At 45.4% G+C, this 24,508-nt stretch overlaps 1 protein-coding gene across 2 annotated transcripts in view; it reads right to left on the bottom strand.

The window, feature by feature from the left end:
* The window catches only part of LOC135821185 (uncharacterized), a 130,156-nt gene that overhangs the window by 55,881 nt on the left and 49,767 nt on the right, over positions 1 to 24,508 (bottom strand). For both annotated transcript variants that reach the window (XM_065334253.1, XM_065334254.1), the window contains exons 6-12: positions 19,726 to 19,794; positions 11,566 to 11,637; positions 8,388 to 8,509; positions 7,364 to 7,465; positions 3,951 to 4,223; positions 3,335 to 3,511; positions 27 to 212 (exon numbers count right to left, since the gene is read on the bottom strand). In XM_065334253.1, coding sequence (XP_065190325.1) covers positions 27 to 212; positions 3,335 to 3,511; positions 3,951 to 4,223; positions 7,364 to 7,465; positions 8,388 to 8,509; positions 11,566 to 11,637; positions 19,726 to 19,794 — 1,001 coding nt within the window. The remainder of the gene's footprint in view (positions 1 to 26; positions 213 to 3,334; positions 3,512 to 3,950; positions 4,224 to 7,363; positions 7,466 to 8,387; positions 8,510 to 11,565; positions 11,638 to 19,725; positions 19,795 to 24,508) is intronic.

Raw genomic sequence — 24,508 nt, 5'->3', positions numbered from 1 at the left:
CATGTACAGCAGCAATGTCCTCTAACCTATGCACCTGTTAGTGGCATTCCACTTAGCAAAGTCAGCCGCTGACGGATCTCCGACGCACACTGCAGACTTGGCTGGGCCTGCCAGGCTCATCGTTTTGCCACAGTCGAAATGTGCCACAGAGCCGAAGCGAGTTTCATCGTTGTAAGTCACTGTACCACCGGTAATATTAATCCGTGGACAACCTAAAGCGAGAAAGGAAAGAGAATAAAGTCGTGTGGAAGATTTCAATGTATCATTAAAAACACAGGAAAACCTGGTGATATCAGGTTTTCTTGTTCTTGCATCTTCTTATACTATATTTCAAGTATGAAGATGCAAGAACGCATATTTTTGAGTGACGCGCATATCAACCAGTTTCAGGAACTTGAAATATGGACTCGGATGGAGAGCCAAGGATAAATAGATAGAAAAGGAAAAGCCCATAGGACAATGAGCTGATTGTTTGGTATCTGGTGGTGTTAGTGGACTTTATAGCGTTACTTTTACTTTCTTGGTCCTTTTCTTTTCTATCAACTTTAAATAATATTTAGTTGATAGCTTGATTCAATTTATAGTGAAGAAAAGGACCAAGGAACTACAAGTAAAACTGTTACGCTTTGCACTTTTCTACTCCCGCTCTCACTAGGTACCGCGCTTTACTTCCTTGTTGTATACTGCTGTTTTTCATGTCCACCCCATTACTGATGATGCTCATGAAGACCGAACGGTTGAAACGACACGTGTAATGGAGTTGTGTGAAATGCAGTGCTCTCTTGAGTGCAGGCAGATTGCCTGCAACCTATTCCAGTACAATGAAGCTGTGTGAAGCGTCCTTCAAGATTTTGAAAAGGAAGTACAAGTTAAGCTATAATGTTCACTAGCACCAGAAGTGCGTATCATGGTCCAGATTGTGCATTGGAGTGCGAATCCAAGACATGCTAGAGCTGGTAGCCAGTTAGTTGTAGAACGTCAGTACCGTCGGTGAGTATCGTGCATTGGTCTGGCATGAGCTGATTGTTTTAACTGGTGGTGTTAGTGGACATGATAGCGTAACTTGTACATCCTGGGTCCTTTTCTTTTCTATAAATTAATCCTTGCCTCTCCCTTCGAGTCTATAAATTGATTCGCTAAGACACACACACACACACACACACACACACACACACACGTGCGCACGCACACACACATGCATGCACGCATGCACACACACACACACACAGGGCCTGCTCTAGACATTCAGCACAGCCCGGTCAGAGTGTACCTGGCGCATGCAGACCAGCCGGGTCAGACCATCCGGCAGAAAAACAACCAAAAAGCCTGCTCAAAACGCAGAAAACAGTAGTGTGTACGGTTGCGCTAGATTTCCAACAGATGGGGTCCACGAGTCGTAAAATATCGGTATTTTAGGAATCCATTGTCAGTTTGAGACATTTTTCAGCCGGGTCAGACTGGACCCGGTGTTATCTGTTCAGCCAGGTCGTGCAGTTCCCCAGCCGGGTGCGTGACCCGGCTGACCCGGCTCTCCAGCAGGCCCTGACACACACACACACACACACACACACACACACACACACACACACACACGCACACACACACACACATACACACACACACACACACACACACACACACACACACACACACACACACACACACGCATATCATGACCAGGGCCAGACTTGTCGTGAAAATGACCATGCACTGAGCTCCAGCCAGTCAAAAGCTGGACTCCAAAATATTCTAGAGTTATGTGAGAACCCTGAGTAGTCCTGCGAGGGATTCGGCACTTTCGCTCCAGCAAGTCAAAAGCTGGACTCCAAAATATTCTAGAGTTCTGTAAGAACCCTGAGCAGTCATGCAAGGGATTTGGCACTTTCGTTAGTTGAGCAATCATGGCTTACAACTTGTGGCAGAGGTCACCAAGTGTTGTAATACGACGGCACCTTCAGTACAGTCGTCAGCGTTCTACTCACTAAAACTGTTCAGCTTGAGGAGACCATGCTTAGTCCTGCAAGGGAGCTGATACCCTTGCTAGTTGAGAAAGAGTGGCGCCTCTTCTCACGTTGTACGATGTAATGGGTCTGCAGTGCTCTGCGTACTGTGGACTCTGTACCCTTTTGGTGGGAAAACGGCTCTGCCGTCAGCATCTACGCATTTTGGGGAAGAGTCAATATTGGGTGAAGCTACAAGAACGGCACAGCTACACTTCCAGCCTGCTGCAATGCCGATCACAGCCGACCCGATTACAGACCAAGACCAAGACAAGCATGTGGAGATGACTGATATTCATATTTGGGTGAGCGGGCTCCCCGTATTCATCATTTTAATATATTCTAGTTTGGCTGATTGCACCACTGTTTGAAATGCCGCAATACTACTTACGTATTCTTGCCGGTGTTACCTACTTCTGATAAGATACTAATAGCGTATAGAAGAAGCTATTTTGCTGGCATTCATCCTCGACTCTCGGGGAGCTCACTACTCACTGGATTCACTCTCGATCCTGAGAGAGTCACTCCGACTCTCCCTTGCTCTTGGTCTCTGACTCTTCATGCTTGATCTTTCGATCTAGCATTGCGATGTTTCTATGAACAATGTCAAGTGAAATGAGAAACATTTTGTTCTGTGTGAGCTAGCAACTTGGATGGCGACTATATTGGCCGTCTACCTGGGTAGCCACCAGACTGATCCAGTTGTCACAAACCCGCATGCGGTCATGACACACACATACAAACACACACACACACACACACACACACACACACACACTTTGACCTTGATAACGTCCACTTCAAAGAGGCAGTACAGAGCTCACAAATGTGAGTTAGGGATCAGGGAGAATGTCACACAAAACACTTACAAGCCAACACCCACAACCACATACACATACACACTCACGCCGACATGCACACGCACGCCCGCCCACACGCACGCATACACGCACACCCGCACGCACGCACGCACACACACACACACACACACACACACACGCACACACGCACACACACACACACACATCAACACACACATACACACATTTTGACCTTGATAACGTCCACTTCAAAGAGGCAGTGTAGAGCTCACAAATGTCAGTTTGGGATCAGGGAGAATGTCACAGCAGACACTTACAAGCCAACACCCACAACCACATACACATACACACTCACGCCGACATGCACACACGCGCGCGCCCGCATGCACACCCGCCCACATGCACGCACACACACACGCACGCACAAACTAACACACCCACAACCACACCCACACACAATGCGGAGCACGCTCAAGCCTAAAACAACATCATTCATAAGCCTGCTGCTTGTACCTGACGCGCAATATAAAGAGCTGTTCCAGAAAAGGCCAACATTGTCCTGCTCCACACACGTGGAAAACAAAGATGCAGAAATCGCACCAGTTTCACAGCGAATTGTGGCTACAGAGCCCAAGCGTCTACCATTGGCGTATGATACGATGCCCTTTGAAACCGGAAAGAGAGGGCATTCTGAATGCAAGAAACATAATGAACACAAAGTAAAATAGAAACAAACACTCTCACACACAAGGTACACACAAAAACCCAAATCCGCATGAACACACTCGTGCCGACATGCACAAGTGAATCCCTATTTTTCATTTTTCATTTTTTCATTCACACACACACACACACACACACACACACACACACACACACACACACACACACGTATATACACACACATGCAGACACACATACACACACACACACACACGCATGCAAACACACATACACATATGTACGCACACAGATATACACGTGTTGCATGATCATAGCAAGGTATATATACAAGGTCCCGTTTGGGTCTCTCTGAACACTAAGACTTCTTTAATTATGCACATTTACACCTGCAGACACACACACACACACGCACATACACACATGTACAGGAGTGCTCAACACAAACCTCGTTTGAGGCAGACAACAGCCAGCTCATCCCAATCCGAATGGGTTTTCCCATCACTTGCTCGAGGAAGTGAGCCAGCAGGAGTCCGCATCCATGCTGCTCGCTGTTCCCCGATATGTGAATGGAAGGATCGCACACACTCTGCAAAATGTGGCAAGGGTAGTTCGGCATCAAACTCCAAACAAGCATCCATTGCGTCCACGTATGTGAACGCCAACATCCATGGAAAAGGATTAAGAAAAGCATGTCCTTTGAGAGAGCAAGAGAATGGACCTGAACCGGGGAAAGATCACAAAGACATATCTCAGGCTTTAAGTTCTGACACAGGCATCACCCAATCAAATAGCAGAGAACCATCTCTAGTGCTTGTCATTTTGTATTATTTTTTCGGTATAATTTATTTCAAGGATTCCCCAGAGGCTGTTTAGGCCTATCGAGGGAGGCTCCATTTCTGTACAGTTAGCAGGGGCGTCGGACACGGTACGGTCACTACGGTATTGACTGTACCACTTTTTGCCCCAGGTACTAGTACCCGTTTTGCCCCAGGTTCTAGTACCCTTTTTGCCCCGGGTACTAGTGCCCTGTAAATCAATAACATACACTAATCTGGACTCTAAATTTTTAAAAACGTCGGCTCAGCAACCCCCCCCCCCCCCCGGGTAAACTGTACTTCAAATGGCTGACAGTACCACACTAAATACCTTCCGATGCCCCTGGTCAGGATGAGAATATGAGAATACAAAGTGAGCATTTGAAGTGATCTCTTTCACTACTGCTGCCATTCACACCTTTTCAAATCCTGCCCTGATGCAATCTTTCACAGCTGCTGTCATTTACACGTTTGCTTTGTGGGTATATATAAACCAGTATCCAGGCTTACTCATTACTGTTTTCTGATGATCGCTTAGGGGCCATCCGGCATTATTGATCATTTTCACGAAATGAAACGTTTACTTGTGACCCTGCTCCACCTGCTTCAACGAAGAATGTATTGACTTTACAGCTAGAATGGAGTGATGTTGCGGCTATCAATTACTTGAAGTATGTTCAATAAGAAACTCACCTCAACCCACCCACCCAATAACGAATCGTTTTCTCTTCGTGGAAAAAAGATCGACAATTACGGACAGCCGCTTAGTGCGTGAAACTCTTTGTTCCTGCTCTTCTTCTTGTAGATACTGACACGTCACACGATAACACAAACACTTTGCCGCCAATGAAGGATCGAGAGACGCTGCTAAAGCATCAATGGAAGAAAAGGAAAAGGAAGGAAGCCTACAGGGAAAGTGACGGGTATTGGAAATCATGGATAATCTCCATGCGGATGACGATGCTCCATTCTGCACGATGGTTTGTTCCGAATCCCCACAGCAGACAGATGTCTAGTTTTCAGAGGGAAAAAGGGAATACGGACGGTTGGCAACATTAGTGACGTTCTGCCATACTGTAAAAGCCATTAGTCTAACGAGGCGCATTTATAATGATTTCCCCAAATTGACTAGTTTACATGTACCAAAGGTAACGATTCTCACTCATTCTCAATGCTCAATAGGACAGTATTGTGTCGATTTCTGTATAACAATTTCTATTTTAACGGCAGATTTCTCCTCGTTAACTCGTTAGAGTTAGCACTTTGTTATATATATGGCTTTTACAACACATGAAACTTGGAGAAATCATGCAGAGAACAGGTTTCTGGGTTAGTGTCTACGTCTTTGCTTGTTGTGCGTCCAGATTTCTACGCGGAGATGAAGTTCTCTGCTTTGCGGCACGTGCAAAGAAAATACGCACGGATCTTCTACATATCATTCAAATTAGTGAGAAAACTGCTAACTATCACTCCCCCTCACATGACCAAGGACTCCTGCATATTCACTCGCACAATAACCACACAACTCAATGTTTGAGGATAGCGTGCTTCTTGTATTATGCCAAACTTGTCCGGCATTCTGCGTCCAGCTTGACTCAGTTGAGTCCCTAACTGCTATTTACTGCTATAACATGAAACCACGCCTAGAAGAAGGGAAAGAGCGAAAGGAAACAAATTCTGGGCTTCTGCAAGCAATAGCGAGTAATTAGGGCCGGCTGTGGAAAGCCACACAACCATGAGGTCGACCGGATGACGGTGAGTTTCCGGCACACATCTTGTGCTGCTGCTCCACGTGCGCATACCTGATACGGTGGTGCGCTTATCGGCTGCCTGGGCCCAGAAGCCTCCCTGATGTGCCAAAGGGTGCAGTCGAAGCGCCTGTATCACTTCGGTGATCCAAATGCGAATGCAGCCTTGCCGGTCGCCCGCCGGCCCGCCTCATGCGCGACCAGCCTGAGACTGGCCCTGCCACATTTGGCGCCTCTAAACGCTGCGATCCGGTAGACAGCACACTGGGCTGCCAAATACGTGACTGGCTTGAGGAGAGTTCCATACTGCACGGCAGGGCGCCCTGCTCAGGTCGCATGTGGTAGCAGCGTGAGCTGGGCGCGGTTAGGGCTGGTAACTACAGTTTCCTCCTCTGGAACCTGCCATTTTACGAACAAGGGATTCCCAATACACTTTGCACGTGATTTCATTGCGTGAACATGAAGCAGACCAAGTTCCCTTTACGTTACGGGAACTGCTCCAGGCATTCTTCGCGTTGCATTCCCGCAATGTAGGGCAGAGCACTACTATTGTGTGCTTGAATCAAGAGGCATAGCCAGCAATCGCATGTCATCACGTACATTGAAAATCAACATAATAAATACGTTGATTTTCAAAAAAATATTATTTTTTTGCGAATCTACCTTTTTTCAGCATCACTTTTCAACGAGGACGAAGCAAAGTCAGCAGAACAAAGCCTACAGTCCATTCATCGGAAACAGTCCCGCTGGCTTTTGAAAGTCCAGTCTGGGCCGAATTGAGGATCAAAAACCCACTTTAAATCTCAAAAAGCTGGATTTGGGATCTGCTTCTCCATTCATTTTGCCATGGCATACCTGTCCTAATTTTGTAAAACCTGGCTGAATTTCTGTTTCCCTGTTCTTGGCCTCAAATGTGGCAATGAATAATTGACATTCTAGTGGTCCTTTTCAGCTGCTCCACGAGCACAGGTAATGCTCACCAAGGGCTGCAGAGCAGCATCCATTCCAGAAAAACAGTTTAAATTCGAGTGAAGTTGCATGCTTGATTACTTGAGCACAGTTGTTCAGAAATAGTCAAGTTCAGCGTTTCTGCTCCAAACAGCAACTGACTTTGACTAGCTACAAGGATTACATCAAAGGATCAAAACAATGGTTGTTGTTTGGTTTGTTTCGGCATAATGCTTCTCCCTGTGCTTGGCCCAGGCTAAAAATCACACCTCGGAGGAGTACAGAAATTTCAAATCCCAGATGTCCTCGATTGCTGGCAATGAAAACGTTAGATTAATTAAACTTACCTCCTGCTGGAGGGACGCATCTGTAATCCCTTAATGTTCCATTGCAGGTATTGCCTCTTGGACACATTGTGCTTTTTGTAGAGCAAGATGCAGAGCAGTTTCCTAATGCACCAAACAAAGGCACACGAGCAAGAAGTACACGAGCAAGAAGTGCTGCACTGAATGTCTGGTCTCTTCTGGCCACGAGTGCTAGAATAGTGAGTATTAAGATGTGTGTGTGTGTGTGTGTGTGTGTGTGTGTGGGTGTGTGTGTGTTTGCGTGCGTTTGTGAGTGTGTGTGTGTGTGTGTGTGTGTGCGCGTGTGTGCGTGTGTGTGTCGGGGGCATGAATGCGTGAGGTGTGTGTGTGCGTGCGTGCTTGCGTGCCTGCGTGCATGCGTGCTTGCATGTGTGCGTGCGTGCGTGCGTGCGTGCGTGCGTGTGTGTGTGTGTGTGTGTGTGTGTGTGTGTGTGTGTGTGTGTGTGTGTGTGTGCGTGTGTGTCCCATATGGTGCAGTGGTATGTGCAGCGATTTCCAATCGATAGGTTGCTGGTTCGATTCCCGACAATTATGGTCACAAACGTCTTTCTTCTCTTTCTCAGACTCTTCCTGACTTTTCTTTCATTCTCCTGGGTGGTTACCAACAGCCAGTGCATGGCGGAGTATGTGGTGTGATGTGTGTGCGGAAAAAAAGAAAAAAAGACCAAAAAGTAGGGATTCACTGGCCAGAAAAAGCCACTTCATAGCGGTGTGGTGTAGACCAGGCTGAATAGTGGCGGTCAATTCTTCAGCCTTGCAAGCTGTTGAATGGTGCAATCCCAGCACAAGTTGCTATGGCTTCTGCTGTAGCATCGCTATCAGCGCCTCCGGCGATGGGCGTCCAATGGTCCAATGGTGTGCGTGTGTGTGCATGTGTGTGTGTGTGTGCGTGCGTGTGTGCATGCGTGCGTGTGTGTGTGTGAAAACTCCCTTAACAGAACACAGCACAACACGACAGCGTATCCACGCCAACACAGACACACACCCAAAATGGCTGTATGCTAACCCGTTTGAAGAGGGAGAGGCGGATAAACGTGGAGTGATGCGTGGCGTGATGTCCCAGAATCTAACAGAGTGCAGAACAGTTGAAGTTGATCTTGTTGAGGCTTGGGGTTACCCGCCAAATATCTGGATGAAAAAAGAACACAGATGAGTCAGTGGACGTTCTTCACAGCACAACAGTCAACTTCTGATAATAACGAACACCACTGTTTTTTTTTGTTTAAAAACAAAACAACAACAGTCAACTTCTGATAACAAAAAACACCATTGTTTTTGTTGTTGTTAAAAAAAACAAAAAAAACCAAACAAACAGTCAACTTCTGATAATAACGAACCCCATGGTGCAGGAGAATTAGTTCTTTACAGCCGAATTTTGTTACAACAGTATTGCACTCGCACTATACGAACAGCAATTCGCCATGACTGGCAAGTGGCCCATGACAGTATGAGTAGACTTGGTTTACATGCGGCCCTATGATCAGCTGTAGCACCTACTCCACTTTTATGTTTATGTATCTATGTCATTCGGATCTTCCCAAGTTGTACAACGTACTGTTGAGATACCGAATTCAAATAAATCAATACCAATACCAATACCTACAATACTTGATTCGTTATAAACGGAAACCGTGCATCGGCCAGGCCAGGCGCCAAACGCGACCTGATGGTGGTGGTGGTGAGAAGGACAGCTCTGTGCCAGAACTTTTCAGCCTAGAGAGCGTGTGTGGGCAGGCGTGTGTTTACCGCCATATTGCCAGGTGTGTCTTTACCACCATATTTATCAACCATAAACGAAAACTGTCCGCTATAAAGGGTCAATTTTGTATGTGTTCAAACAGGGACATGGGAAAGGGTTCGCTATGTCACGAAATTCGCCATATGCGAGTTCTTTATAAGTTGAGTTGTTTGATTTGTCCTTTATCCTACCCCCCCTCTAAGATGACTAGTTTATCCCACCAGGAAGACAAAAGGCATCCAAGTGCTGACGTTGAGCCTCTTAAGAATGCGCACCGCGGTCCCAAGTGGTGACAAACAAAAGTCGCATCACCTACATGTACGCTTTTGGTGTGTTTCCAATGGTCACCACATCACTTTGACTGGAAATCGTACAAGACAGCAAAGGCAAAGTTTTATTTCTTCGTCTTTGCCGTTGGCCACCGTGCAGTTTGTTTCCTGCTGAGTGACCACCAGCGCCTGAGAGATAGTAATACTGATTTTCGTTTCTCTCTCTCTCACACACCTCAAATTTGCAACAGGCAAACCGCAGTGCGGGGTCGGCTGAGGACAGCCACATTGCGGGTGATGTGTCACAGCGAGACATACAATTTCAGGGCGGGAAATCAAATACAGTCCAATCTTGGACAAGCAAAGGCAAAGTTCTGTTTCTTCGTCTTTGCTGTTGGCCACAGTGAAGTGTGTGTCCTGCTGAGTGATCACCAGCACCTGAGAAATGGTAATTCTGATTTTCGCTTTTCTTAGGACAAGGAAACTAGCCCAGAGTTGGTTGATCCCGGTACCAAAAAGAAATTGAATAAGCGGCGCGGAGACAGTAACTTTAATAAGGCAATAAGCAGAATCAACGAATCAAACATTGGGCGTAGTAATGAACAAAAATGAAAGATGGATAATAAAGTTTCCAAACACGTTTTCTAGAGACATTCATCAGGGAAAATTCGTCTCAATAATGAAATCTAGCAATAAACAACGATATTTACGTGGAAGAGTACGAAATGCAGTATGTGAAAGAAAATAGGAAAAAGAAGGTGAAGCGCGAAAGACAAGAGAAGTGTGAACCTAATAATTTCCTTGTATATCCAGGGAGGGGAGTATTTGAGGCTCCCTGGCGCTGGATATGTGATCTCGGTAGTGTCTAGTCTGAGATCCATGTATGCAGCTCGTGGAGAGCTTTCCATAATGCCCAAGATTGTGAAAAATTGGGGATGAGAACCGAAGATATTCACAAGCACCCCCTAAAAATTTCCACCCAGGTTCAGCTTGCACATAATGACCATTAATGACATGCACCAGCCATCCGCCATCCTACACATATGTGGCCATGCACCCCCCCCCCCACACACACAGGGCATAACGTACGCCCCTGATAGTCTGGCACTGTGCCTGGCTCAATGTTATCAATGTTGGTCAAAGCTCCTGCTCATAGCGAGCGAGTTCACCGGTCCCTTTTATCTTTTATCCCCGGGTCCCAGGGCCGTGGCTATCCACAGGCCAACGCCTCACAACATGGCCTTTGGAGTGAAAATCTGAAAAAAAACCTGTCAGCGCCGTCTAGGTTCAGCCTGGTGCCATAGTTTATATGATAAGAGCGTTGCTCATGACAACCAAGGTCCTGGGTTCAAGTCCTGCTGGGTCTGGAATTTTTCTCTCTTTTCAGGCAGTTCATTTCCCCGACTAATACTTTGAATTTGAAGTTCTCCCAATCCTTTCAAAATTAATCATAATCATGGTGGCGTTTATCACAGCACTCCCTAAGCATTTGAGTCGGTCAGCTAACTCCAGGTTAACAGCCCCGACGCATTCATCCTACCATGCGGTTGTCTGGGTGCAAGCGTAACCATTTACGGCCGCTTTCAGACTACCGTGAATCCCATCAAACCGTGAATGCCGATAAACCGTGAAGGACATTCGCACTACCGAAAAACAAACATTACCGGCACGTAAGCTTTGCAGCTCTCACAGCGGCACTGAGAAGGGATTTTCCCTTTTTCCCAGCCTGAGCTCTCTTTTTACTGCCGGAAAAGTTTACTGTCGCAGCAGCCGCGGCAGTAAAACTTTTCCCCCGGTAGCGTGCCAGTAACGTCACATGATCAAATCACCTTGGAAAATGTCCCAATCGGTCACTTTTATCGGTAGTTTGAACGGGCTCTAATAGCAGTGGCAAACATGACAAGTTATAATTATTCTACTCCTGAATGAATGATTATAACTCGTGACATATCTGATAAGCAGCCTATTTCCACACTCGTCGCACCATGTGGAAGTACGGTGTAACCCTAACCTCTTAAGCTGCGCCGGCTTCTATATACACCCTAGGGCTGCCTGAGTTGAAAAGAAGCCCAATCATTTCGTCCACTGTGAATCCCTCTGGATCTGGCCCAGACCTTGTCTTGAATGTCCGTGTGTGCAGTGTTGGATGTAAACAATTTAACATTCCAAACACTTACAATAATTGGTATTTTGGTACATTTGAAAACACTTTTGGATCGAAAAACTCCAGCGAGTTGTGTTTCAGATATCTGTGAGAAGATCAGAATAAAATTTAAGAATACACTCAGTTGGAGAAACAATGATACGTAGGGCATTAAATAATAAAGACTTGAGTTTTCCGACTAATTTAGGAGCCACTGATGATATTTGTTGTGAACCCTCTGGTTCTCTTACGTATCAGGAACGAACGACTACATGGCACGAGGACAACTATTTTATTCTCAACAGTATATTTTGACTTCCACTGAATCTAACATCAAACACTAAAACCACCAGGTAGTTATAGCGTGAACATGACAGCGTATATCAGAAAAGCATACGCATACAACAAGTACAGCGCACACAGCAAATCGCACATAGCGTAAACATCAGCGGAGTCGAGATACAACTGCATTGAAGCGAACACAATGTCACAAGCGAGAAGGCCTTTCACTCTCGAGAACTTGTAGTTTCATAACAATATTAATAATAAGCAGGACTTAGGGATCAGTAATCAGGCACGTCTCTAGAAATCACTAATGGTCCCCATGACTTGTCAAACAGCCACAACCGACTACCCCAACCCCCCCCCCCCCCCCCGTCCTCACGAACTCATGGAATATTCTCTCTGAATGGGAACAGGACAACCATCGAACCAAAGCAAAAACCATGATCTTCCGTATGCTGCCATAATCTGTCCTTTCAGATATAGGATCAGTCTATCTCTCGTGCGGTGGCAGATAACTTGCTTCTGGGGTTCACGGGCGTCTTACCGACATGGTGGATCACGTGCCAGCCGATGTCACCACTTTGTCACGGAGTGTCGTGCTTTGGCTCACTGGCCGCATTAAGGAATTATGTCTTGTACGTGACTCTATGTTTTATTGTTATGTCTTTTTGAGTCCTGCTGGCGCTTTTTGAGTAGCTTCTGGTATGATTCGTTATATTTTGGTGTGCTTGTGTGCGATTTGTGGTAGGCCTTGTTTTCCATTTTCCGGTTTTTTTTGCTGTTGGTCGAATTGTAACATCGTGTAGCTGCTATCGTTTTCTGGGTTACTGTTACGTTTTGTATTGTTTCCCTTTTTACTTCTATCTATTTTTTTTATTCTCGGTGTGACAAAGTCCCAGCGTGAATCATTCATGCGCACTTTACATTTCTCAAAGTATGTGTCCATTCACTGCAGCGAAAAGTTCCCCACTTTCCCATCAAAGTCGTACAGATCGCCTTTTCTTTCTGGTCTCCTTTGATCTTGCCATCACAACCTCCCAAGAGAATGTGAGGTAGATATCGAGATCGGACTGGGTTTTACCTGTCAAATGGTGCGTAGGAGATAAGCGACGATTGCGATGAAACGGACCGAGTACCTCCACCGTACATACCTTGTTCACCCTGAAAGGCCAGAGGCGCTGCAGCTAGATTTCAAACTGTAAAAGTTGAATGGACCTTGGCTCTACCTTTATCAACAATTGGCCATTTTAAACGTGGTTCTTGTTGGATTTTGGATGTGAATTTGTTCTCTCCATCCGAGTCTTACTATTTGTGTGAGTTTTGCATGTGTGTACGCCTTTCTGCAACGAAAGATCTTAGAAAACCTTCACTCTTCCGATCTGCTACCAATTCAGGAACTGCATCCGTGCTATGATTCTCGAGGGCGATAGCGTTCCTACCGATTCGGCTAACTCAGCCTAGTAATTTACTGTAGTGGTGTGAGTATAGAGGGTGATGTATTGCCTCCAGGTGCTAATCATCTGGTGTTGCATTGCGTTACCTTAGCCACACATTGGCACCACAGGTTAACATAATACCACTCATATCATGCCATATCTGTATCATGTCACACCTAGTCGGACATGGTACGGTCACTACGGTATTGACCGTACCACTAGGTGCCTCAGGTACCCCGTGAATCAATAAAACACAATGATCTGGGCTCTAACTGTCCAAAATTGTCGGCTCAGCCACCACTCCCCCACGAGTAAACTGTGCTTCAGATGGTTGATCGTACCACACTAAAACACCTTCCGACGCCCTGCAGTATATCATATCACACTTATACGATTGGTATAACAGACTAGCAGAGCAACAGGGATATGTATATATTATAACAAGGGACCGAGTGTATATCGAGAAATATAGACTAGTATAAAAACCGAGGCGAAGCCGAGGTTTTTATAACTGGTCGATATTTCTCGATATACACGAGGTCCCTTGTTATAATATATTTATACCTCTCCATGCGCAAGCTCAAGAGCAAAAAGGAGTGAATATAGCTTTCTTTCCCTAAAAAGGAGTGAATATAGCGTTAGAGAAAGAAAGCTAGATACACTCCTTTTTAGAGAAAGAACGCTTCTCAGTGAGTTTTTTTCTGATGGTTTTCCTCAGTGGTGTATATACCTCCTGAGTGGTGTATATACCTCCTTAGTGGTGTATATTGAACAGTGTATATGGAAATTTATAAACTTCATGGGAGATCTGGTATATGAGTGTGGGTGTATATGGAGTGAGGTATAAATATATATATAGAACAGTACTGCTGAGTGCCTGAGATGGCATGAAACTTTAAGTTGTGACTGATCAAGCCATCTGTTGTTCTGACTAGTGTATATATATGTTGGACTCAGTAGAGCGTCCAGCCCCTATATGATGTCCAACCCCTATATAGAGTCCATTGGTCCAAAATCCACTGTACAGAGTCCAAAATTGGAATCAACTGTGAGCTCAGTTTAGATGGACATCACTCCCTGTATAGAGTCCAGCCAATTGGCTTCACCCCTATATAGAGTCCATTGGTCCAAAATCAACTGTACGGAGTCCAAATTTTGAAATCAACTATAAAGATTAAAGAGTCTTTATGTGGACAACACTCCCTGTATAAAGTCCAGCCAATTAGGCATCCCCTATCGAGTTCGAAATTAGACATAGGATCTGCTGTAAGCAGTGAATATTAACCAGAAAACGGCCTCTCCCTTTAATCCTTTACATCATTCACTTCTCAAGATAAAAAATATGTATTGAGGCGCCACTGCAGCCACTTCACTACATGAAAAACCCTACAAACACCATCCTCAAATCAAGTGGTCTCTTCGCAGACGCTGCAAATTACAATATCTCAATCATGCAGTGTTGCCAAATTATTGTGCACGCACACACACACATGCACACACCCACACAACGCCAAGAAAATACCTAGAAAAAAACAAGAATCGAAAGAGAATAATGGAGAGCCCAGGATTAATTATTTGTTTTCAAACTATTGCGCGCGCGCGCGCGCACACACACACACACACACACACACACACACACACACACACACAAACTTATACAACGCCAAGAAAAGAGTAGAGACACAATACACACGCAACTCCAACAGCCATGCAAACGTCCACCCATTTACACGTAAAGTCAAGAGGGATAACAAATAATTATACGAAACGAATGCATACGGGGACGGGTACACGCACGTTTACATACATGTAGTAGTGTAAGAGAGTAACATAGTGCAGTGGTCAGCATAATACTAGCACATGCTGAGAGTGCAATAGCAAGCTTCACCATTGCTCATGGCCATGCAAATGTTCAGCAGCACTCAGTTCCGCAAGCTTCTGAAGATCAGCACACCTGCAACAAATAGATAGCACAAGGATACGCCTATTAACGTAATGATGCATGGGAGCACACAACTACCAAGTTCTCAACGAATGTGATGCTCAATGAAAATCAATCCACTCAAAGACCTGTGAACAGGTGACGGTGGGGACAATAATCTATTAGTAATACGAGGAATAAGATCGTTTGTGCACACTCAAGTCGCACGGACACACCACCATACATGTAGTGTACACAGTGTTTCACTGCAACTACTTCGAAGTAAATTGAAATGAGATGATTTGAACAATCTGTACCGCGTTGCCGTCAGTCAGTCTTCCCCAAGATGGAAATGCAATGATTTGTTGTCACGAGGCAGTTTCACTGACACAATGTCATGTTCGTGACATCAAAACGGTTACTTCAGGGAATACGAGTATTAGCTTGAGAAGCTTTTTCTTGTCATTGGCATACAAGCAATCCTCCTACTACTACTAGTACACTGGCACTGCGTTTGTGGATCCCATTGTATTTGACATCATACTATAATTTGTAGAGGAAGAGTGTCGTGGAGTTTCACATAATTTTCACAGGGATAAAAATACATTTCTCATGAAATAATTATAATAATTGATGATAGCTAGACGATCGTATACGATTGATGCAAAGTCCTTGCAGTCCTTGAGGACTATTACGAAGTGGTTGATTACTTTTAGGGCATTCATTCAAGCAACATGAAACAAACACGATACGCTCCTTGAAAATGGAAACAAATTCAAGCATAACGACAGAACAGCAGACCAATCGAAACAAGTAAAAGCTTCCTTACCTCAGTCATCGTCCTGCCATGTAGTTGGACAGCCTTTTGACACGGTGGTACAGGCAGCTCTTGTCCAGTCAAACAGGGGTATCCTTGTGGCGTCAAACGAAAGAGAATGTCAGTGTATCTGACTCGTCAGATTGGAACTGTGCTGAACCTTTCTCTTTCTCCGCTTTCTGCTTTCATCCCTCGCTCTGATGAAACCGTTCAAACGTCTTACTGGCAGCAATGGCCAGCCAAACAGGGGATCCTTGTGGCGTCGAACGAAAGAGAGTGTCAGTGTACCCGACTCGTCAGATTTGAACTGTGCTGAACTTTTTCTCGTTCTGCAATTTCTGCTTTCATCCCGCGCACTGATGAAACGTCTTCAGAGAACCACAAGACGCTTTCCAGATTTGATTTTGAACGTCTCCTTATCCTCCTTGGTTACCTCGAGACAGATTACTGTCAGCAACTGCACAGCAGAACTGGCAGCCATGGCTGAAGTGAAGAAAGGAATGCGCTGCCACGAGGCAAGCAAAACTGAAAATGTGTTTGTTCTCTTTCGGGCACAACACACAGGACGGCGTGACTGGATAAACTGGACTCCTGGACTGTGAATAGGGGACTTGTAGAAAAAGTGTACTCCTTATAGGGGATTGCGCGGCAGGATGAAGCTGATCAAAACTGAGTGGACTCCTGGACTCTGTATAGTGGATTTTGGACCAATGGACTCTATATAGGGTGCTGGACATCATATAGTGCATGGACTCTATACTGAGTCCTACATATATAGAACAATAGAAGTATTAAAGTTGCCTGAAGAGTGCTTTTGCACGAAATTCAGAGTAGCAACACTAAGAAACTTGGAGATCCTTTGTGTCTGAGTGTATATATACTATATATATTTACCCAATGCTGTAGACAGCAAGCTATTTCGGCCATAAAGGCCTCATCAGTACAGCTACGAGCTAAATAGGCCGAGCTACCAGCCATGGTGCAAAGGAGGCACCACAGACATTTTAAAAGGTAGCTCGTCCCAGTCTAGCGCCAGAGTGCTCAAACTACAAAATGTAGCGGGCATTGCGCGATGCAGCAGCACTAGAGCAGCCTACTGAGAGTGCTCAAGGCGAAAGCCGAGGAGCGTGATACCCAATGCTGTAGACAGCAAGCTGGTTCGGCCATAAAGGCCTCATCAGTACAGCTACGAGCTAAATAGGCCGAGCTATCAGCCATGGTGCAAATGAGGCACCACAGACATTAAGGTAGCTCGTCGCCCTAGCGCCAGAGTGCTCAAACTACAAAATGTAGCGGGCATTGCGCGATGCAGCAGCACTAGAGCAGCCTACTGAGAGTGCTCAACAAGGCGAAAGCCGAGGAGCGTGATACCCAATGCTGTAGACAGCAAGCTGTTTTGGCCATAAAGGCCTCATCAGTACAGCTATGAGCTAAATAGAGTGCTCAAACTACAAAATGTAGCGGGCATTGCACGATACAGCAGCACTAGAGCAGCCTACTGAGAGTGCTCAACAACGCGAAAGCCGAGGAGCGTGATACCCAATGCTGTAGACAGCAAGCTGTTTCGGCCATAAAGGCCTCGTCAGTACAGCTACGAGCTAAATAGGTATACATCTATTTAAATAGAGAGGTAGGCGAACAAAATTTATATACACACAACAACACGGTTGTCAATTTCATAATACTAAAAGCTTTTCACCCATTTTCATCAGTAGTTACATGGGAATGAGCAAGAACGAAAACGAAGCCAGAATTTATACTGGGGGTAGAGAATCAGCAAGAATATTCTTACGTGCCTCAAGTTCACACTACACTACCATAAGAATGTATGGAGCAGTGGAAAAATGCGGGAAACAACACATGAAGGGAATGCAGTACCAGAACAAACACGTGATAAAGTTGTCAGTCCGGTTGCAGCTTGAACAGCCGCAGCACCTTGATGTGCTTCTTTTGTCGACACAGTTCTGGCCTCAAACTGCGAATGTACAGCGTCTCCAGTGTGAATCGGTGCGCGCTGTTCCGGGCTGGTGTGATGACACTGAAGCTGCGGGATGCATTCAGGTTGCGCCTGCAAATGCTTTGTGATGGCGCTATCACTTGTTGCCACACGTTTGTCAGGCGGCTTCTTGTACAGCTTGTCTGGGATATGCTGCTTGATCCTTTCCGAGAATCGCTGACATGTCTCACCAACGTACGTCCGCTCACAGTGACACGCATACTTATAAATAAAATTACTATTTTCAAGAGTTGGTGAAATATCCTTCGCGATAGACCTGAATGCGGGCCTGGTTGTATAAATTACAATGGGGGATACTGTAGGATAGCAGTTCAAAATTGCAGCTTTAATCTTTTTGCGGAAGGCAATGCAATTTTTCCCTTTCCACGGCAATTTTGTGATAATACGCGTTGCATCTGTAGATGCACTATTGCAGTTTTGGCAGTATTGCGCAAAAGTGACAATTACAAGGTTTGTAGTGTGTAGACCAGGCAAGGACTCCCTGGCTTGGCCCAGACCTACCCAGGTAGCTACAAAAATGAGTGGCGGCCCAGCGATGGCAGCACTGACCCCGATCTCAAGAAACATCACCCTGAACTCTGTTCCGAGTGTGGACATTTGGTCACACTCTCACGGCAGCGCAGCGGCAAGGTCAAGGCAAGGTCGCACCCGGCTGCAGCATCGCTTGATGAACCAGTGGTGGTGGTGGCCACAGTGTATTTCCAGTAAACGTCCCTGGCTTGGGCCTTCAGGTTGCCAGTTTTGTTCATCACGACAGGGTTCCACTTCCTCTCCAAACAACAAAAACTCATTCAAATTATCAGTGAATTCTCTCTGTCTCTCTCTCTCGGTTACCAAATTGGCTGTGTGTGTGGGGGGGGGGGGGGACAGCAACTGGCACCTGTTACCTTTGGTAAGCTCTGGACACTGTGGATCCGCAGGTCGCTAGTTTCAGAGGATCTCCGCATCCGGCTTTATAATGCCGTTGTGCTCCCTGTACTCTGCTACAATTGTGCAACATGGGCACCAACGAAACAGCAGCTGAGCCGTATTGAGGCCTTCCACCGAAAACAGCTGCGGGCGCTAATCGGCATTGTGTTCCCGAATCGGATCAGGAACGAGAGGCTCTATGAGCGTACCGGCGCGGTTCCTCTCGGTATTATCATTTGATGTCATAGCTGACACACAAAGTCACACACACAGCACATTCGTGTGCACAGATACTAAATTAGTGGACATCGTCATTTTCTTCCCGCTGGTCTCAAATGTACGATGACGTGCTATTTCGCCTTACACAGGGATAACCATCACCAAGGGTACAAACTTCCAGAGACACTCCGTGTACAGTGCGAAAAAACCCTCGTGAACACCATAATTATAGCAACGCGAGTCACTGCCGCTCGCAGACGGTAGCGTCTGGGGACGGGCGGCTAGTCGTGAAACTCTGAGTTACAGCTCAATTAAAGCTACTTCCATTGCTAAGTTGTGTTTCTTAGCTCTGCTCTTGTGGCATTGAGCATTTTTTGCAAGTATTTACTGCAACATAGCCTTTTCAAACCTCCAGTCACGAGATTCCACTTCTGAGTGTGATGTGAAAATCGATTTTGGAATTCCTTTATGACTTCGTTACCGTGTAGCGATAACGGAAGAAATATCCTATTTACTTCTATTCGGAAATTGTCGCCTCCACGTCATTTATTAATCCATTCTGGAAAAAGCACCCTTTAACAGTTCCTTACAATTGCCGAAATTTATCTGAAGATACAACTCCTGGTCCCAGACGAAATATCCTATTGTAGCTGAGTATCCTACAATTTGACAAACAAACACAAGCACAGAGTATAGCTATTATGAGTTGAAAAAGTGAAGAGCACATGGCAATCTTGAGAAAACGCTCTCCAGATGCCAAGCATGAGAACAGAAACAAGACAGCTTGAAAGCTCAGTGCCCTCACTATTCCTTTTTGCATGTTTTTCGAACTGATTGAAATGTTTTTGCAATACCATGATAAAAATAGAACTCGACCCGCCCTCCCCATTTGTTTCTGAAAAACAGGACCATCATGAAGTACATGTACTCGATGGCTTGGCCTAACATACACTTTCTTTTACAATGATAAAAACTAACAGGTCACAAATTAACACGAATTAAAGCGTTGTGGATCCTGGCTGGCGCCAGAATTTACTAACGTCTTTTGCATAGCCGCAGAGGTTGCATAGATGACGGCCCTATGCCCACAGTTAGCAGTCACCGCATACGGAACAAGTTCGGGCATGACCATGTCTTTTCTCCTCCCGACTAGATGTCTGTTCAGCGGTCTCTTGCTGTCAAAGCATCTTTTCACGAAGTCGGCGAGTCTCCGAACGACGGGATATTTGCTCTGTAGTTTCTTGTTGTTGGCATAGCATTTTGCAAGCATGGTGACTCTCGAGGTGGCAGGACCGCTCTTCTCCCATCTTCTACTCTCTGCGTAGGCACTGGTGCCGACACCATCTGCTCAGAGCTTCAACATTGTCATTCCTGTTATTTGCTCTTCCTCATAGTCCTCTGCTAATGATATCAGCATTTTACCGCCTAAAAACACTGCAATTTACCGACCCTTACACTCCCGGCCCATTAGCAGCACACCCAAAAACATTCGAACGATAATGCGATAATGCGACACTGTAACCTTGATGACCTAGGCAAAAAAGCATTGCTATGATAATTATATATTTTTTCATTTCTCCAATATTTTCAAAGCATAACATGGGATTCGAACCCGCACTATCGCCCTGCAAGCATCCCCCCGATACACTTCGCATACAAACACATTCTTCCAAGTTGCCTTACTTTATGATTTTGCAGTTGAAAGCCCTGTTTGAATGAGGTGGCCAGCTGCCTTTGATGGTACGGTACGGGACATGTACATGATAGCGCCGGCATGCCATTGTCACGCACAAACAAACACGGAATTAAAGCTGTGTGGACCCTGGCTAGCACCAGACGTTACTGAAGTAACGTATTTTGCATACCTATGTGAATAACATGCAACAGCGTACTCATAGGTAGGGCTGCAACGAGGAGGGGTTTGGTCGGGTAACAAGGTCAGGTACCGTAAGCCGTGAAATTATTGCGATGGTCCAATTTCTGCGAAATTCGCGACCGAGTGGAAATCGCGAAATTTAGACTGCGCGAAAAGGAGATCAATGAACGGTTCAGCAAGAATGCCACAAGTTTAGCAAGAATGCCATTCTACAATCGCAAAATTAAAACCTCACAAACCTGTCCGGATTCTGAAAACGCGAACTAAAAACGCCGCGAAAATTTCACGCTTTACAGTATCTCTATCCGGGTAGCACGGGTACTCTTTGGTCTAGTTTGGACATAGTGAGTACAGTGAGTTTATTTTTTATTTTTTATTTTTTAAAGGGAACACAAACCTACAAATCATGTTGAAAGACAAAAAGTACATTGGACTGGCTAGGCGCTATCCACAATGCCAGTTAATAGCTGTGCTGATGAAATACATGGGCTCTGCCGACCATGGGTCTCGGCGTCACAGTGCCAGTGTGTAGTTGCTCTATATAGAAAGTGTACAGTAAGCACGTAGCTTTGCTTTTTACATGCACCGAAGGGAAAACACCGTACTCCAACTACCCAATCGGGTTCCCAGGAGCAAACTGCTACCCGAATGCACTTAGCAGGTTGAAGGTTGGAACGCTGGAAGGCGTTTGGTTTGCGCAATGGAGATGTGTTAGAGCCAGGTCTTAGGTTGTTGAATGTCTCAGTAGCCTGTCAGTTTTGTGCCCTGTCATCACACTTTCTGACTGCTTATTATCTTGTTACAGTCGTGGATAGTTACTTCATAACTCGCTCCCATGTGGCCCAGAAACTGCGAAAACCAGGCTTAGGGTGAAAATTTGACACAAAATGACTTTTTCCGATACAAGATGCTTATACACTGATGACTTCATACTAGAAAAAAGGGATTCGGCCAGTGAGTCCAGTGAGTCCGGTGAGTGTGAGAGCGAGAATGATTGTGTGAGTAAGAGTGGGTGCGAGCGTGTGTTTTCTAGTAGGAAGTCATCAGTGTATAAGCATCTTGTATCTCGTCCTGATTGCTGCAAGGTTTATTCTGATTCTTCTTTTTCTGTTTTGTGTCGTGCTCGTCATGGTTATAAGTTGCAGTTGAGTGTGTTAGAAGCTGTTTGTCAACGTATTCATAAGCCTAATCTGTGTGTCCAGAAGGACAGCATTATTCGTTTGAAATTGTTTTAGTAGCAGCTTGTTCTGTCTGTTTGGCCCTGGTCGGCCATGATGTCATATCTTGTGTCACAGTATACTAGTAGTCCTTACAAGTTCGTTAAGTGCTTTCGCAGTTTTTCCCGTTATTACAATAATAATATTAATAATAATATTTTTTAAAGGAGGTTGGAGGCGGATATCATTTTAGAAACGAAGGTAAGTATTAGGTCGCAAGTATCCACGCAAACACGCACATCCAGTCAAAAAAGGCACTTGTCATAAAGTATCCGAACGTATTCGGTCATTTCTCATCAAGGACTGTACAGGGAATGGCTCAAGTTAGTAAGGCTAAAACTTATATAGCCCATCTTATCATCTTGCTAATGGTACTAGGGAACATTTAGCTCTATCGCTCCTAACTGGTCATTTGCTTTGCTAGTTGCGGCTCTTCACGAGCCAGTTGTTGCCAATTGCATTGGCTTAAACTTGCAACCCCATTGTGGCACAATGTGGGTTTATTGCAGCTCCTCGCGAGCCAGTTGCTGCCAGTGGCCTGGCATTGCTTTCCAGCTCTTCGAGCTTTTGCATTACAAGACCAGTTACTTGAAGCAGCACACTATCTCCAAAACAATTCCTTGTTGCCTTGGGCTGAGTATGAGTGTGTGAGGGATATGGTGCTAATGAGATAACAACTGTGACAAGGTGGGAAATTATCAAGTCCAGAACGACACACAAATCTCGAAGGCAAATATTAATAGTGACAACAACATGGTGAGCAAATTAGGTTACATTGTTAACACCTTGACGAGGAGTAACACCAAACAATTGTAGCTACAACACTTTTCTTTCTGTACACAAAGTTCAGGATCTAACTTTTAAGTATATACGAAGCTTGTAACACAGCCAAATGCAACGCACATGTCAGGCCCGTCGCACTGACTTTGGAGGTAGGCGGCCATGGAAGGGGGTTCCAGGGGTGCTCCCCGGGAACATTTTCAAAAATTGAAGCAATTGCAAGCATTTCCGTGCATTTGGTGCCATTTCAGTGTAACTATAATGAAAGACTTTCTGAGTCTGCAACAAACCAAGAAGATGCTACGATCGGGGACAAGGGTTCTTCACTAGCCTCCCCTGGGAAGTTTTCAAAAATTGAAGCCAATTGCAAGCATTTTCAGGCATTTGGTGCCATTTCAGTGTAACTATACTAGTCCAATGACAGACTTTTTTGATTCTGCAATAAACCACGATCTGGGACAAGGAGTCTTCATTATTTGCCACGTTTGGGCTGAGCTGCGATCATCGCGTTTTGTTGCAGTGTGCTCAAAAGAAAATAGGCCGAAAAGTGGGGCGGCCTCAGCCGCCCCAGCCTCCCCGGCTGTGACGGCCTTGCATCTACCACGTGACAATATCGAGAAAACATTGTCACTGTACAACCCACGACAATTAGTACGGGTTGACAGATGTTGTTTGATTGACGATGTGCAATTCTTATCTCCGTTAGGCGTTGTCTCCTCCAATGTCCATGCTCCTGAACTTATCATCATGAAACCACGAACAGATGTATGTGCACAATGTGATAAGCTGCGAGAGATCATTCGCTATGCCAAATCAGAAGAAGCAACGCTTGAAGCCTCGGAGAATCTAACTCGTCACATAAAAGAAGCCGACGATGAACGGCAGTACTATAAAGACACCATAGCAGATATGAAACGGCATCTGGCAGAAACAGAAGATGGCAGCATGTCAACGAAGATGCATGTAACATTTGACTTTGCCCAACAGCTGGAGTTACCGCATCACACGAGACAAGTAGGCCCTATCTACTTCAAATCATGCTTCAAAGTTCAACTCTTTGGCATATGCACTGAAGCCAGGAATAGGCAAGTTAACTACCTATTTCACGAGGGTGAGTCTATTGGCATAGATGGAACTAAGGCACACGATCCCAACGCAGTTGTTAGCATGCTACCCTACCATTTTGACAAGTATGTCAAAGAAAGAGTGGTGCTTATGCATGCTAACAATTGCGTTGGCCAAAACGAGAACAAGACCGTTGTAGCATATCTGTGTTGGAGAATTCTTCGCGGATTGTCTGATGACATTACATTTTCTTTCATGCATGTTGGACATACCTACGACCTGGCAATACTGCAATTTTAGTTGAAAATGGTGGTAAGCCAGTGACCATTCCAACTGGTGGCATCTCGGATACCAGGCGCGTCTATCTGCAGCGTGAAATAGAACAATATCTATCCGAAGGTGCGCTGCCACCCTGGTATGCAGCTGAACCAGCCA

This window comes from Sycon ciliatum, chromosome 7 (assembly GCF_964019385.1).
Source record: "Sycon ciliatum chromosome 7, ocSycCili1.1, whole genome shotgun sequence".
NCBI classification, from domain to species: Eukaryota; Metazoa; Porifera; class Calcarea; order Leucosolenida; family Sycettidae; genus Sycon; species Sycon ciliatum.
Note: the sequence above shows the minus strand (reverse complement) of the source record. Positions and strands in the feature narration are given on the sequence as shown.